We start from the raw sequence: 14,740 nt of genomic DNA on the forward strand, positions 1-14,740 counted from the left end.
CGACGCTTCCATCCGTCTGTATTTAAAAAAAATAATAAATAAAAAAAATAAAAAATTATAGTGTGCGATTAAAATGCGTTATTTTTTTTAACGCGCTAATATGTGTGTAGTTAATTAATCGAAATTAATGCGCTAAAGTCCCAGCCCTAATATATATATATGTATATCACTGCTCAGAAAAATAAAGGGAACACTAAAATAACACTTCCTAGATCTCAATGAATGAAATATTTCAGTTGAAAATCATTATTCATTACATTGTGGAATGCGTTGAGAACAAAATAACATAAAAATGTAAATCAAAACTATTATCCCATGGAGGTCTGGATTTGGAATCATACTCAAAATAAAAGTGGAAAATCACATTACAGGCTGATCCAACTCAGTCTGAGGACTAATTTATTTATTTATTATAACAGTTTCCCAACATCACCTCTAAGTGCCGTCAAAGAATCAACCGCTGTAGAAAAGTGCGTATGCCAGCCCTGAAGTTGGCAGGAGGAACTGCACATTTCCACGATCATTTTGCACTTGATACATCTGATAGTTGACGTGAAAAAGTGTGTATGCCACTTTTTTGTGCGTACGCACCCTTTGTACATGAGGCCCCAGGACAGTATGTGCACCTGCCCTTACCAATATCATTGCATCCACAGCACTGGTCAAGGCAGCTCCTCAAATCCACCTCATTCCAGTCCCACATCAAATCCGTCACCAAATCTGCCTTCTTCCATCTGAAAAACATTGCCAGACTCATTCAAAACTCATTCACTCATTCATCACCTCCCGTTTGGAGTACTGCAATGGTGTCCTGTTCGGGGTTCCCAACAAAACCCTGGACAGGCTCCAGTACGTCCAGAACTCAGCTGCCAGGGTCCTCACTCACACCAGGCCCTGGCCGAACATCACCCCCACCTTCATTCACCTCCACTGGCTCCCGGTCAAGTTCCGTATAAAATACAAAATCCTACTCCTCACTTACAAGTTGGTTACATGGCCTGGCCCCCCAGTGTACCTGTCTGACTTCCTCCATCTCCACACCACATCCCGGACTCTATGACCTCCCCGCTTCTGACTCCGCACCTTTGGGGATTGGGCCATCAGTTGGGCCACCCACCCTCTGGAACTCTCTCCCCCCTGATATGACGCAATGCTCTGGACACTTACAAAACCAATCTCAAAACTCATCTCTTCAACATGGCTTTCAACCAGTAATCCCCTTCATCCTGTCTGTGGTATCTTGTATTCTGCTTGCTTGTTTGTTTGTTTGTTTGTTGGTCGTCCATGTTCTTTGTTTGTTTTTTGTAAAGCGACTTTGGGTCGCATGGTCCTATATAAATTAAAGTTGTTGTTGTTGTTGTTGTTATCAAGGATGAGAACAAAGAAATGATCTGTGGTCACCACCTGCAGAACCACTCCTTTATAGGGATTGTCTTGCTAATTGCCTCTCATTTCCATCTGTTGTCTGTTCTATTTGCACAACAGAAGGTGAAATTGATTCACAATCAGTGTTTCTTCCTAACTCGACAGGTTGATTTCACAACGTGTGATTGACCTTGAGTTACATTGTGTTGTTTAGGTGTTCCCTTTATTTTTTGAGGAATGTATGTATATATGTATGTGAAAATATGTGAAAAAAAGAAGCCGTCAAAAAGGCCAGCAGATCAGAACCTTATGCTGTTATTGTTACACAGGCTCTTTGTCAGGATATGCATTGTATCTTTTTTTAATCAGAGACCAAGATAGAGTGGAAAAAGTTGTGTCATCACTAGAGATAAAGGTGGCACCGAGGGATTTGCGTCATTCTGACCCAAAAGTCCTCTTGTCTGCTATCTGCAGCCAGTGGTTACCTGTGTCGCAGGCTGTCCTATGTATCCTTTGATGTGTATGTTTGTTCAACCTTAGCTTTTAAACGGCGTCTGCTGTTTTCAAAAGTTTCCATGTTTTTTTGTTTTTAAATTTTTTATTTATTATGCCCAATGCAAGGAAGGCAAGTGAAGGCTTATTGATCTAATGTATTTCTAGCTTTAGTGTTTAGACCTGAGCACCAAAGGTGGTGCAAAGGCCAAATTAAATGCAAGCTTTTATTCTACATTTGTGGGGGCCTAAACATGCCCCGAAAAGGCATGAGATTTTTCATTTGCTACTTAAAATTGGCACACACTTAAACATGCCAATGAATGAAGAAAAAAAATTGTCTTTGAGCCATAGCCTAAACCCAACCCAAAATCATCCATTTTGGTTTGAAAGTGTATCAGACTTTTCAGGTATAATCAAGGTCCTTTTCTGACAGCTCTACATTCCAACCTCCCATCATCGCCTTAGCCACACCCACTAAAAACAGAGAGTGTAACTGTTTTAAATATTGAGGGTCTGCTCCAACAAGACTGTCTACACTTTAAAGTTTTTCAGAATATGTTAAATCCCTTCATGATGTGAGCAGATTCAAAGTCAGAATTTTCACCAACCATTTGCCATGTTTTGTCGTGAGATAGGAAGTAGTCTTATTTTGAACAAATAAAATATGAAAAGTAGGATATAAAATGTGTACCACCTCTGCTTACAATTTTTTTTTAACTTTTACTCTACTGTCTCAGTTTATCATTCTTTAAGATCTTTAGTAATTTTGTTTTCAGTTTTCTTTGACATGTACTACAGTGATGGTTTGTGATAAGCTTCCCAGTCCCTTAGACATGACAGCAGAGAGGGTGGAGAGACTGATGAGTGTTGGAGCGCATCGATTTGACTCGCTACCTGACCAGACGCAAAAACTGAAAATGGGTACATACACACACTCACTTATTTGATGTCTTGTTTAATTTAAAGCAAACAAACATTTTTACACATTTCCCTAAGGATCAATTAAGTACAATGTTGTTTATTTGTTTCTAAAAAAATCAGAGAGGCTATGTAAAGTGAAAATAACAGAATGCAATGTTTTTTTTGTACTATTTATTGGTTTTTCATGACAGAAATAATCAAACATGACAACATCACAGCAGTACATTCTAACTAGAAAATTCCTGAAGAAATTTTGATGGGTGCCAATCTACTGCCCGCCCAATCGATAAGTTTGTTAATGTTAAGTTAAAGTCGAGAGTCTCCTGTCACATATAAACTTTGAATGAGGTCTCTGCGATGTCGTATGGCTGACTTATGACGCCTCCAAAATAGGGCAGTTTCTGGCATTTAGGCAAAAGTGTCTTTTTTTTCTCTACTATAACCGTGAGTTTTAATCCTGATGCATATTCCTGGAACAAACCCTATAAAGTTGAGAGTCTCCTGTCCCATATAAACTTTGAATGAGGTATCTGTGATTTCATATGGCTGAGTTATGAGGCCTCCAAAACAGGGAATTTTTTGGCATTTTTGGCTCGTTAAGTGCCTTTCAATCGATTTTTCCATTGAATTTTGGGCCTCTGCGAGGCCCAAAATTCCAAAGAAAGGTCAGCTGTAGACAGCCATGTCATTTGTATCAAGGTCCAGTTATAAAAAAAAAACAGTTTTTTAGCATTTTTAAATGCATTTTGGGGCTCGTTAAGTGCTTTTCAATCGATTTTCCCATTGAATTTTGGGTCTCTGCGAGACCCAAAATTCCTAAGAGAGGTCTGATGAAGACAGTTTAGTCATTTTTTATCAAGGTCCTGGTTAAAATACAGCTTTAATGGCATTTTCAAAATGGCCTCATTTTGTGCTTTTCAATCGATTTTCCAATTCAATTTTGCGCTTCTGCCAGCCCCTAAATGGGGGAGACATTTGTCATTTTTATCAAGGTCCGGTGTAAAAAACAGTTTTTATGCCATTTTAAATAAGCTTAAAGCGATACAATGTAACTTCTCAAAAAGCCCACTATGGAGCTCCCCCTACAGGCTTGGAGGTAATGTACAGTTACACTGTCGTAAATACAACACCCTTTCACTTTCACGTTTGTTGACGAACTGGCGAGGAGTCAGAAGGTGCAAGCTATGTCGACCGAGAAGGTAAGAGTAATCAAATGTACCTGGGAGCGTGAGAGGGGTCTATTTGTTTTTGCGGTAGGTGTGCCAGAAAGTAAGTCGAAGTACTTCCGCTCAGCTCCCGGGCCGCTACCGGGCCGCCACCGGGCCGCTCCAGCAAAGTTACATAGCGCAGTTTTTCCAACTCAGACCCCCGAAGGGCATAGGAGACAGGCCAATCGTAATATTAAAACTCATTCTAGCCGCACAATTTTTTTCAAGCTGTTATTTTAAGGTAGAAATGTTACATAGTATTGCTTTAAGTGCTTAATGTTAAGTGCTTTTCAATGCATTTTCCCAATGCATCGTGGGTACTTGGATAAGGCATCTGGAAGGCACAATATGGCTCCAGAAAGGCTCCATCTTGGCTTTTTCCTCCTAAGCAGTCTCTGTCTCAGCCCTTAGCAGGCTGTTAAGCTTGTTGCTAGGAGACAGCTCGTCAGCGCAGCTCCAACTGACAGGTGCTGAAAATGACACACACTTGTCCCTGTTAAAAATGGAGCATTTCTGATTTCCGCCTACTTTCTCGAACAAACGGTCACAACTCGAAAAGTAAAGATCGTATCCGAATCATTTTTGTACCGTGAGCGCCACAAGGGACGGCCGAATCCAGCGGTGTAATTTTCATTCGGCTACCCCCTCGGGCTCGTTTTAAATGGCAGTTTTAAAATCATATTCAAACACTGATTTGAGGATTTTAGCCATTTATAATGGATTTGAGAGACGGCACTTTGCGCTCAGAGGCAATTTGTGATAAATCTGTGTGGCAGAGGTCAATGAGTGTGACATTGTGTGAAAGAGGACAAAAATACCTACGTTTTGTGATAAAATTTGTCCAGATCGGCCAGATATTTCAGACATGAGAGAGTTTTGTTTGACGAATCCGTGATTAATGATTTTTAGAGTGAGTGCGTGAGACGCGCGACCTGACATTTTGGCACCCTCAAACGTAAACTGCCGTCGTGTCAAAGCCGTATTAAATATATTCAAACCCTTCGATTCAGTTAAAGCCGAGACTCTCGTGTCACTTACAAACTTTGAATGAGGTCTGTGCTATGCTGTATGGCTGAGTTATAAGGCCTCTAAAAATGCCTTTTTCAAGCTCGTTAAGGCCCAAAATCGCCATTTTTTTAAAACTTTTTGATGAGGATTCCCTGTTTAAATTTTCCCATTTTGCGGGAATTCCTTTTGACTAATGAGAGAGAAAAGTCTTTGCACACTATTCCCGATCAATGCGCACCTAACGGTGCGCTTTTTATGTCGGTGGGACCATCGCTGCCAGACTAGTTAGTCGCCGAACTTTAGGGCGGAAACAGAATAATAAGAGTCTGGCACAGGAGTAAGATGTGTGTCTAATGCCTTTGGCATTGGCACCCATAATAAGAGATAGCACAGCCAGGCAACTGGTTCACTTTAGGGTAATCGACATGTAAAACTTTTTGACGGGGTGTTTCCCAGCACCACTCAGTCCATACAGTATGTGTCCGACAGAATGCAGTGGTTTGCAGATAAATCATATTTAAGCAGAAACGGTACAAAAACAACAGATGTTGAAACTGAACTTGAATCAGTTGAGAAAGAACAAGTTTGTGGATACAAGCGACTAGATTTAGTTTCCTTAGAATGGTGGCTGGGCTCACCCTTTGAGTTTAGGTCAGAAGGTCATACATCCAGTGGGAGCTTGGAGTTGAGCTGTTGCTCATCTGCATAGAAAAGTCAGCTGCTTCGATTCTGACATCTGATTAGGATGCCTCCTAGTAGAATCTAGCCTGGAGGTTTTTGGCAACACTTGGGGCAGACCCACAACTTGGTTGAGGAATTAAACATTCCTTCTGGCCTGTGAACACCTTGGAACCCCCCCCCCCCGTTGCCAGGGTAGAGGGATGTCTAGGTTTTTCTCTGACTTCATGACCTTGGATAGCTCAAGAAGATGGATGGATGAATATTGAGCTAGGCACATGTCAAATATCAAGTCATTTTGGCTCATGGAATACAGAGTGTAGCCTTTCAAAATTATATTTTAAGCCTTAATACAGCACCACTATGTGGCCAGATGCACTCCTGTCTCTTAAGATCCTTGTGGAAGAAATGTATCCTGAAGTGGCAATTTTCAGGTTCTAACCAAATCAGATGTGTATGAAGGAGCAGTTAATTCAGATAGAATCAAGAAAATGCCTATGTAGACAAAGCTGAAAAAGTCAGCCCTATACCGGATAACTTGGATTTTTCAGTTTATCAGAATTGGTGAAAGATTGCTGGAGTTATAGTTTGCTTCTAAACCCCACTGTTTTGAAGTATTTAGAACTGATTGTGACAATATATAGACTGTTTTTTTTTTGCCATCAATGTAATAGTTTGTAAAGAATTCATTTTCAAAATGGTGTTTATGAAGTCAATATCTAGTAAGCAATTGCACTCAATGACATTAAATGATTAGTAGACCACTTGTACATGTATCCATCATTATAGTATTTCAGATTTTTTTTTTTTTTTATACATCCCCCTAGACCAGTGGCTCTCAAGCTTTATCTGCCATGCCTTTCTTTGGAAGAAACATACCCTGGCCCCACTTCCCCCCAAAAAGTACAACAAAATGGGTCAGGTGTTAACTTAGACCTTTTTCATATTCTCCAAGTAATTTGTTGTGTCAATAAAAAATTTACTTTGTCGACCAGTTTTATTGACATTTGTTCTCTACATTGCTCCATCGGTCAGTGCTTTTTCAAAAACCGACATCAATAAAATGCAATGCTGAATTAACTTTTCAGAACAATAACAATAAAGTTAAATCTTTTTAAAGGTAAACAACTAACACATTTTGAGAGCTCAATATTATCGCAGAATTAGTGGCTTTGATGACCTCTTTTTTTTTTTCACTACAGATCTATTGAACAACAAGGGAGTGCAATCAGATCACAAGAACAAAAGCAAGTATTTGGCAACAAATATCCAGTCTCTATCACAGTAGTGACTGGAGTGAGCCTGTTATCTACAGAACATATTTTCAAAGCAACAAATCTAGTTATATTTGTACTAAAAAAAAGTTTTAAGTTTTAAGGGCTCTGGTGCTTATCACTGTACCCAAAACAATAACAAATAAAGTTCAGTCAGTGTAAAAAAAGAGCAGGTATTTGATGGGAAAGAGGAGTTGGTTGTAGGTTGGAAGTGGTGAGAGGAAGCCTAATACTCACATCCCTCCGCCCATCTAGTGAATACTCCTTTTCCACAATAATCCAGAATTCACTCAGTGTCTGTTATGCAAACTTCAGTCTCAGGGAGGAGTCAGGCGTCATCTATATAAATTGTTCCTCTTCAGCAGTGCTGAATTCATCAAGTGCTACGGCATTGAAGGGATCGTTCACCAAGTCATACTGAGCACTGTTTGAGAGATATTTTTGAGACACTCCCCTCAGGAAAGAGATGTGTTCCTTGAGACATGAAATCACTGTGTGGAAGCACTCTCAACAACTTTAATCATATTCTAAAAGGAGCCAATATTTCCCCTCTCAAGGAGTTTGCCCCAACATCTGAAGGTTTCGAGTGAGTGAACTTTTTCTTGTCTGATAGGTGAGGAATATACTGGTGTCTGTCTTAAAGCTGGAGACTTAATTAAAATATGTTGCTAAGATATAGCAGTTTCATCATAAACTGATTATCAGCTAACTTGGCTGCAACTTCATACATGCATTTTTTTCCACCAAAAACACCTGAATTTCCTCTCAGAGCTCAAACACTTGCAATAACGCCTCATCTTGTGAGAGCTTTCCAGCTTTGCACTGAGAAAAGAGAAAAATTGTGCTTTCAGTTGTCTTTTTCTATGAAATTGACTCAGCTTATAATGTCAGTTATAAACTCATTTAGTTCTGGGCTCAACTTTCTTGCTGCTCACACTTCTCTGTGTATGTTGCAGTATGACCACAGGGCATTTGGCACTTGATTAGTGCCTGCAAGTCCTTGAACACCCACACAGTTCTTTCGTTTTAGCCCATGTTCTGTCAGGTATTCGTCTGTTAGGGTAAGGTTAAAGTCTTCCAAAGCTCTGACTCTGTTTGCAACATATTTTCTGAACAGCACATCCTCACTTAGTGATTTTAAGTTCACATATTGAACATAAGAAATAAGCAGGCAGTCTTCGTTGCTGTGAATAGCAAACATTGTCTTGCAACAATGTCACTGGACGTGGGTACAGCTTTCAATTTTGCAGTGCTTGTCTCATCAATCATTTTGACACCATATTTCTGGCTGCAGGGAATATGAGCTCTTCTGCAGTCTTGTGTGGTTTCTTGCTCTGAGCAATTCTGTTTGCAACCTTGTATGAGGCCAGTTGTGCTTTATATAAAACCAGTGCTAAGTGCTTTTCTTACTTGCGTAGTTCATTGAGTTTTCTCTCAAAAACCCGCTTGACAGTATCCCAAATTTGGGTTGGCACCTCTCTACCAAGATTAAGCACAACCTGGGATAAGGCCTGCTTTCCCTTTCTGAGTTGACAAAATGTTTGCTAGAACTGTATTGAGGATAACTGAACGTTCCTCTGCATGTCCTCACTGAAGTCCTCCCACGCCAAAGTTTTAGCTTCTGAAACCACAAATTCTGCGGCCCTCTTGGACATTCAAAACCTTTCAGCAGGTGACCCCTGAGACCACCAAGCCAGAAAGGACTTGTTCAGCCTGACGCCATCTGGTGCCAGTGTTAAACAGCAGATCTTCTGGTTGCTGCTACGACGGGTACCAATGTCCATCTGACAACAGCTCTTGGAAGCTGCATCCACAGTGGAGGCTGTGAATATGGCTCATTCCGATTCCATGTTCATACCTCATCTGGTACTTTTGGAAAAACTCTCCTGAAGGTATTTGTTGAAGATCTTCTGGACACAAGCCTCCACCAGATGCTGCCAGTTCACCCTCATTACTTTGTGTGGAGTTGAGCCGAACTCTATCTAGTTGATACTGTACCACCACACACACTGGTGATGTTTCATATCCCAAGAGCCAATAGCCAGACCCCTGCCTTTGCTTGCCACTTTGGTCACACTGCACCCAACCTCAGTGTTTCTTCCTGCAGGTGGTGAGCCCACAGGGAGGTGGCACCCTGTGGCTTCTTTGGGCTTGGCCACCAGGTGGGGCTCCAGTGGGTGCCGAGATTTCCCTATTTCAGGCGAGGTCTCTTTCCCTGACTGGCTTTATGTCGTTTCTTATGTACAACAATTGTAAGATTGATGTACAATAATAATATCAACACTAACAACTTTATAGTTCCTTTTGAGGATTAATATGTTTTTGAATTTCTTTGAATTTGAATTTCATGTCAATAGACATGTTCCAATGTAACATTTTTCCATGTGGCATATGACACTAGTAAAAACTGTAATTCTCTAGAAAAATTTTGAAAAAAAACCAAAGAGCTTCTCAAACCTAGACCAACACAACCAAATTGGTTTGGGGACAGATCACTCATGCTGAACGAGACTCAAAAGGGCCAGCTCAATTTTGTATCGAACAATAGTGACTTGATGAAATTGTTTTTGAAGACCATGGATGTCATGGCATTTGGATTAAAGATGAAAAGGATTATCTGGCTTGTTTAAAGCTAGTAATCATGATTATACGGAGGCACATTTCTGCACACGGAATGGGTAACGCTCACATCTGAGGGCACCATTTACTACATGAGTATTTCTACCCATCACCCTCTTGACAACATCTTGCACATTATGAAGTGTAAAATGGAACAAACGGAGCCATGACTTGTTAAGCTGATGAAATCCTATATCAAGCAAGCATGGTAAAACTTTTTTGCTGTGAAATTAGCATTGGTTTTGTCAGTTACTTTTTTAAGAAGTTGGGAAATTTATTTCAGTGTCACAGCTTTTTTTAATGCTAGTAGCATCAAATTAATATTGAACATCCATTTTGTTTTTGAATAACAAAACAATATTTTCAAACATTTAGTATGTTTGCACTATTTTCAGTTAATTACAGTACTTTCAATTCTCCCCACTGGGTGATGAATAAAGTATTTTTCTATTCTTCTTAAATGATTTGTAAATCATTGCATTCTGTTTTTTTTATTACATATTACCCAAGGTTACCCATTATACAAGGTGGTATTTCATTATTTCATATTGGAAAAAGCCAAAAAAAACCCTTAAAAGTTGTTCAGTGTTTTTTTTTTTTCTGGCTCCTGTGTAAAAATTTCAGATGTGATAATTTTCACCACTTGTGTGTTTTTCAGCATTAATCCAGTGTTCCAGTGTGGATAATGCTCCTGTCATCATCTTTGTATCCAAGATGTTTGCTGTGGAAACCAAGGCCTTGCCGCAGTATAGACAGAGGTGATGTTTAGTTTTATTATTCATGTTGTAAATCTAATGAAAGGCCCCATACAACAAATATTTAGATTTTAGCTAATTGAATTTATAGCTGATATAGGTTAGATTTCAGTTAAAGGTTAAGGTTAGGTAAAAAGACTAGTGCAGTTTAGATTAAATGGAAGGTCAGGGTTAGGCAAGTACTAATAATGGTTGGAGTAAGGGCCAAAGAACATGAATGTAAGTTGATCTGATATCAATTTAAGATAACATGATAAAACATGATTACGTGTGTTTACCGACAGCGTGATCAGTTGATGCTGCTAGTGCCATGTATTTTCTACTTCCTTGTTGTTGTTAATGGAGGAATATTATGCTCTTTTTCTTTTTAACAAACTGGCAGAGAAATTTTTACATGCTTTAGGCAAAGTATAGCTTAAGCACAAAAGCTGTCTTCTCACCCCTATTTAAACAACATTCCTCAGAGCAGTCCATGTGAAGCAGTGAAAGCAGCTTTCCATTCAGCCCCCAGAATGTTACTGAATTAAAGGAATGGTTCGGCGTAAAATGATAATTTGAGCATCACATGGTCATGCCACATAATTTATATGGGTGATGAGCCTTTCTCCGAAAGACCGCGGCATTCCGAAGTTGGCTATTTTGAAGTGTTTTGTTAGAAACGCAGCCAATGCAACTGTACGGAGTCAATTTGGAAAATATAAGAAATCGGTTGTTTTTCCGCGATAAACAAGCTCAAAAGCGCTACATACTTCAGCTGTGTCATAACAAAGGCCTCGTCAAGCAAACCGAGGCACAGAGAAGTTCATCGGACCACACAGCCTTTCAGTAAGGCAAGTTTATTTGTATATTTGTTTATTTCTATTGATATTGATTGTATCAATAGATAAAATCAGAAGTTAAAATATGATTAAGTTTTGAAACTCAAGCTTCATATTTGGAGCTTTATTAAAATGTAGCTGAAAATAGATGTCTTCAACCTGGATTTAAATACAGTGTTTCAGCTGATCTGAGGCTTTCTGAGAGTTTGCTCCAGACATGTGGAGCATAGAAGCTGAATGCAGCTTCTCCATGTCTGGTTTTGACTCTGGGAACTGATACAAACCAGATCCAGATGACCTGAGGGGTCTAGAAAGTTCATACTAGGTCAGGAGGTCACTGTATTTTGGTCCTAGACCATTCAGAGCTTTATAGACCAGCATCTGAACTTTAAAGTCTATCCTCTGATGGACAGGCAGCCAGTGTAAAGACCTCAGAGCTGGACTGATGTGGTCCACTTTTTTGGCCTTAGTGAGGAATCGAGCAGCAGAGTTCTGAATGAGCTGCAGTTGTCTAACTGACTTTTTAGGTAGACCTGTAAAGATGCTGTTACAATAATCAAGCCTACTAAAGATGAATGCATGGACTAGTTTTTCCAGGTCCTCTTGAGACATCAGATCTTTTAACCTTGATATATTCTTAAAGTGATAGTAGGCTGACTTTGTTATTGCCTTAATGTGTTTTTCCAAATTTAGGTCTGAGTCCATCACTACACCCAGATTTCTGGCCTGGTTGGTAGTTTTTAGGTTTATAGATTGAGGGGCACTTTACACGGAAACGAAAACGGGTAAAAAAGCAAAACCTTTTTGCGGATGCACTATATCGTTTAGATCAGGGGTCCCCAACCTTTTCAGCACCAAGGACCGGTTTGGTTCTGCAATTTGTTCCCGCGGCCCGGTCGGGGGGGGGGGAGAGATACTTTTTTTTTTTTTTTTTTTTTTTTTTGTACTTTACGTTCAACAGACATTACATTTAGCAGATGCTTTTACAAATTAGGATATGATGACAGACAGACAGTCATCATTGAAAAAAATAAACGTGCACAATCGGCCTCCTATAATGCAATCTATGCAGTTTCCAAGTATAGAATCTAGCGAGTGAAATGAAAGAATTCCCGATTTCCATGTCTTTTTAAAAAAAAAAAAAAAAAAAAAAAAAATCCCCCCCCCCCCCCCCCCCGAACCTCACGGCCCGGTTTGGAATGTCTCGCGGACCCGGTGGTTGGGGACCCCTGGTTTAGATGGTAACAGCGTTTAGGGGGCATGAAAACGCAAAAAAGTGAAACCGCCCTCCAGAGTGGAATTCTTGAAAACGCTCCACTGTCGCGCCACCGTGGAAAGGATGAAAACGCAAAACTGCGTTTCTCGTCACATAGAAATGACTTGGTAGTGTTGCCACCTAGCCATCTGGCGTGTTTACTGCATCGATAGATATGAAACGTCACACACTTTTGCGTTTCCGTATGCACGCAGATTTTCACCCTAAAACGCTCGTCTAAATGCAGATTTAAAAGTGAAAACGAAACGCCACTTTTGCGTTTTGGTTTCAGATCGTTTCCGTGTAAAGGTAGCCTGAAGCTCTGTGGTGACCTGTAATCGTTTCTCTTTGGCTCCAAAGACAATTACCTCAGTTTTGTTTTTGTTTAGCTGGAGAAAGTTGTGGCACATCCAGTCATTAATCTCTTCAATGCATTTACCATGAGCCTGTAGAGGGCTTTGGTCTCCTCATGACATTGTAATATATATCTGCGCGTCATCTGCATAGCTATGGTAGTTTATTTTGTTGGTTTCTATAATCTGTGCAAGTGGGAGCATGTAGATGTTATAAAGAAGAGGTCCCAGGATGGAACCTTGGGTAACTCCACATGTGATTCTTGTCTGCTCAGATGTAAAGTTACCTATTGACACAAAGTACTTCCTGTTCTCTAAGTATGTTTTGAACCAGTTTAGTATATTTCAGGAAAGACCCGTCCAGTTCTCCGGTCGTTTGAGTAATATATTGTGGTCAACTGTATCAAATGCAGCACTGAGATCCAGTAAAACTAAGACTGACATTTTTTTTTTCACCGTCTGTATTCAGACATATGTCATTAAACACTTTGGTCAGAACAGTCTTAGTTGCTGCTGTGGTGCTGTCTAAAACCTTACTGGAAGGTGTCACAGCAGTTATTTTGAGTTAAAAAAGTAATTCAGCTGTTGAAAAACACCTTTTCAATTACTTACTTAAAAATGGGAGTTTTGAGATGGGCCTGTAGTTGTTCATTTGTGTCTGGTCAAGATTGTCCTTTTTCAGCAGAGGTTTAATTACAGCTGTTTTTAGTGGCTCTGGAAACACACTTGACATTAAAGACAAGTTCACAATCAGTAACAGGTCTGACTCTAAAATCTTTGAGACCCTTTTTAAAAAAACCTGTTGACAGGATGTCTAAACAGCAAGAGGAGGAGTTCAGCTGACGTAAGATGTCCTCCAGGTCTTTGCTGTTAATGGATTGAAACTAGGTCATGGTTTTTAAATCGGTTTTCGGTGGACACGGTACAAATGCTGAGCCTGCTTCTGATGTACCAACTGCTTGTCTAATATTTTGGATTTTGTCTGAAGAATTTGGCAAAGTCATTGCAGGCCATGGTGGAATGAAGTTCAGTTGCCACTAACACAGGAGGATTTGTTAGCCTGTCAACTGTAGCAAATAAGGCCCGATCATTATGACTGTTTTTGGTGATAATGTCAGAGAAGTAGGACTTTCTTGCATTCCTCAGTTGTAAATTATAGGAGTGAATTTTCTCTTTATAGATGTTATAATGAACCTGGAGATTGGTTTTTCTCCATCTGCACTCAGCTTTCCAACACTCTCTTTTCCCATTTTTCACCAGTGTGGAATTTCGCCATGGAGACTTCTTCCTTCCAGAGATAACCCTCACCTAAATGGGAGCAATAGTATCCATAACATTTAACATTTTAGCATTGAAGCTACTGACGAGCTCATTGACTGAATCCCCAGACAGGGCAGGTTTTAAAGAGAAGACCTGGTTAAAGATCTCACTACTGTTTTCAGTTCTACACTGTTTTGAGATCACTGCTGTTGAGACATTTGTGTGCACTGAAATCGTACTCTCAAAGAAAACACAGGAATGATCAGACAGGCCCACATCAGACACAGTGGCCCTCATTTATCAAACTTGCGTAAGACGAAAAACGTGCGTAGGTCGTGTGTACGTTCTTTTCTGCGCAAAGGTTGGCATTTATCAAATCCATCGTGAGCGCAGGAAAGATGAAATCGCCACGACAGGTCTGAGGCCGTGTACGCACTTTTCCATTTTGACATGCGGTGACTGCAATAGCATACATAAACAGCAGCATCACTAGTGCGTGCCTTATGAGTCGCAACAAATCCCTTGGTTAAAATTACAGACTTATCACTTCAAAGAAGGCCCATGTTTTATTTGACTTCAACATAAATATAAACATAAACGCAAATTAAATAAATTAAACAAGTACAACTCCGTAATTGGAAGAGTGATGGCTCATTATTCAACCGCGCACCCTCACACCGAACAGGAGAGGCGCTTTAACACTGCGCACTGTGGAGAGGTTAGGGCACCTA

At 40.0% G+C, this 14,740-nt stretch overlaps 1 protein-coding gene across 3 annotated transcripts in view; it reads left to right on the top strand.

Annotated features, from left to right (window-relative positions):
* efl1 (elongation factor like GTPase 1) overlaps positions 1-14,740 on the top strand; it is a 133,493-nt gene that overhangs the window by 16,154 nt on the left and 102,599 nt on the right. For 2 of the 3 annotated variants that reach the window (XM_075467914.1, XM_075467998.1), the window contains exons 10-12: positions 1,735-1,871; positions 2,659-2,781; positions 10,227-10,326. The exons of the other annotated variant lie outside the window; for it this stretch is intronic. In XM_075467914.1, the coding sequence (XP_075324029.1) occupies positions 1,735-1,871; positions 2,659-2,781; positions 10,227-10,326 (360 nt within the window). The remainder of the gene's footprint in view (positions 1-1,734; positions 1,872-2,658; positions 2,782-10,226; positions 10,327-14,740) is intronic. 3 annotated transcript variants of the gene reach the window in all.

This window comes from Odontesthes bonariensis, chromosome 1 (assembly GCF_027942865.1).
Source record: "Odontesthes bonariensis isolate fOdoBon6 chromosome 1, fOdoBon6.hap1, whole genome shotgun sequence".
In the NCBI taxonomy this organism is placed as follows: Eukaryota; Metazoa; Chordata; class Actinopteri; order Atheriniformes; family Atherinopsidae; genus Odontesthes; species Odontesthes bonariensis.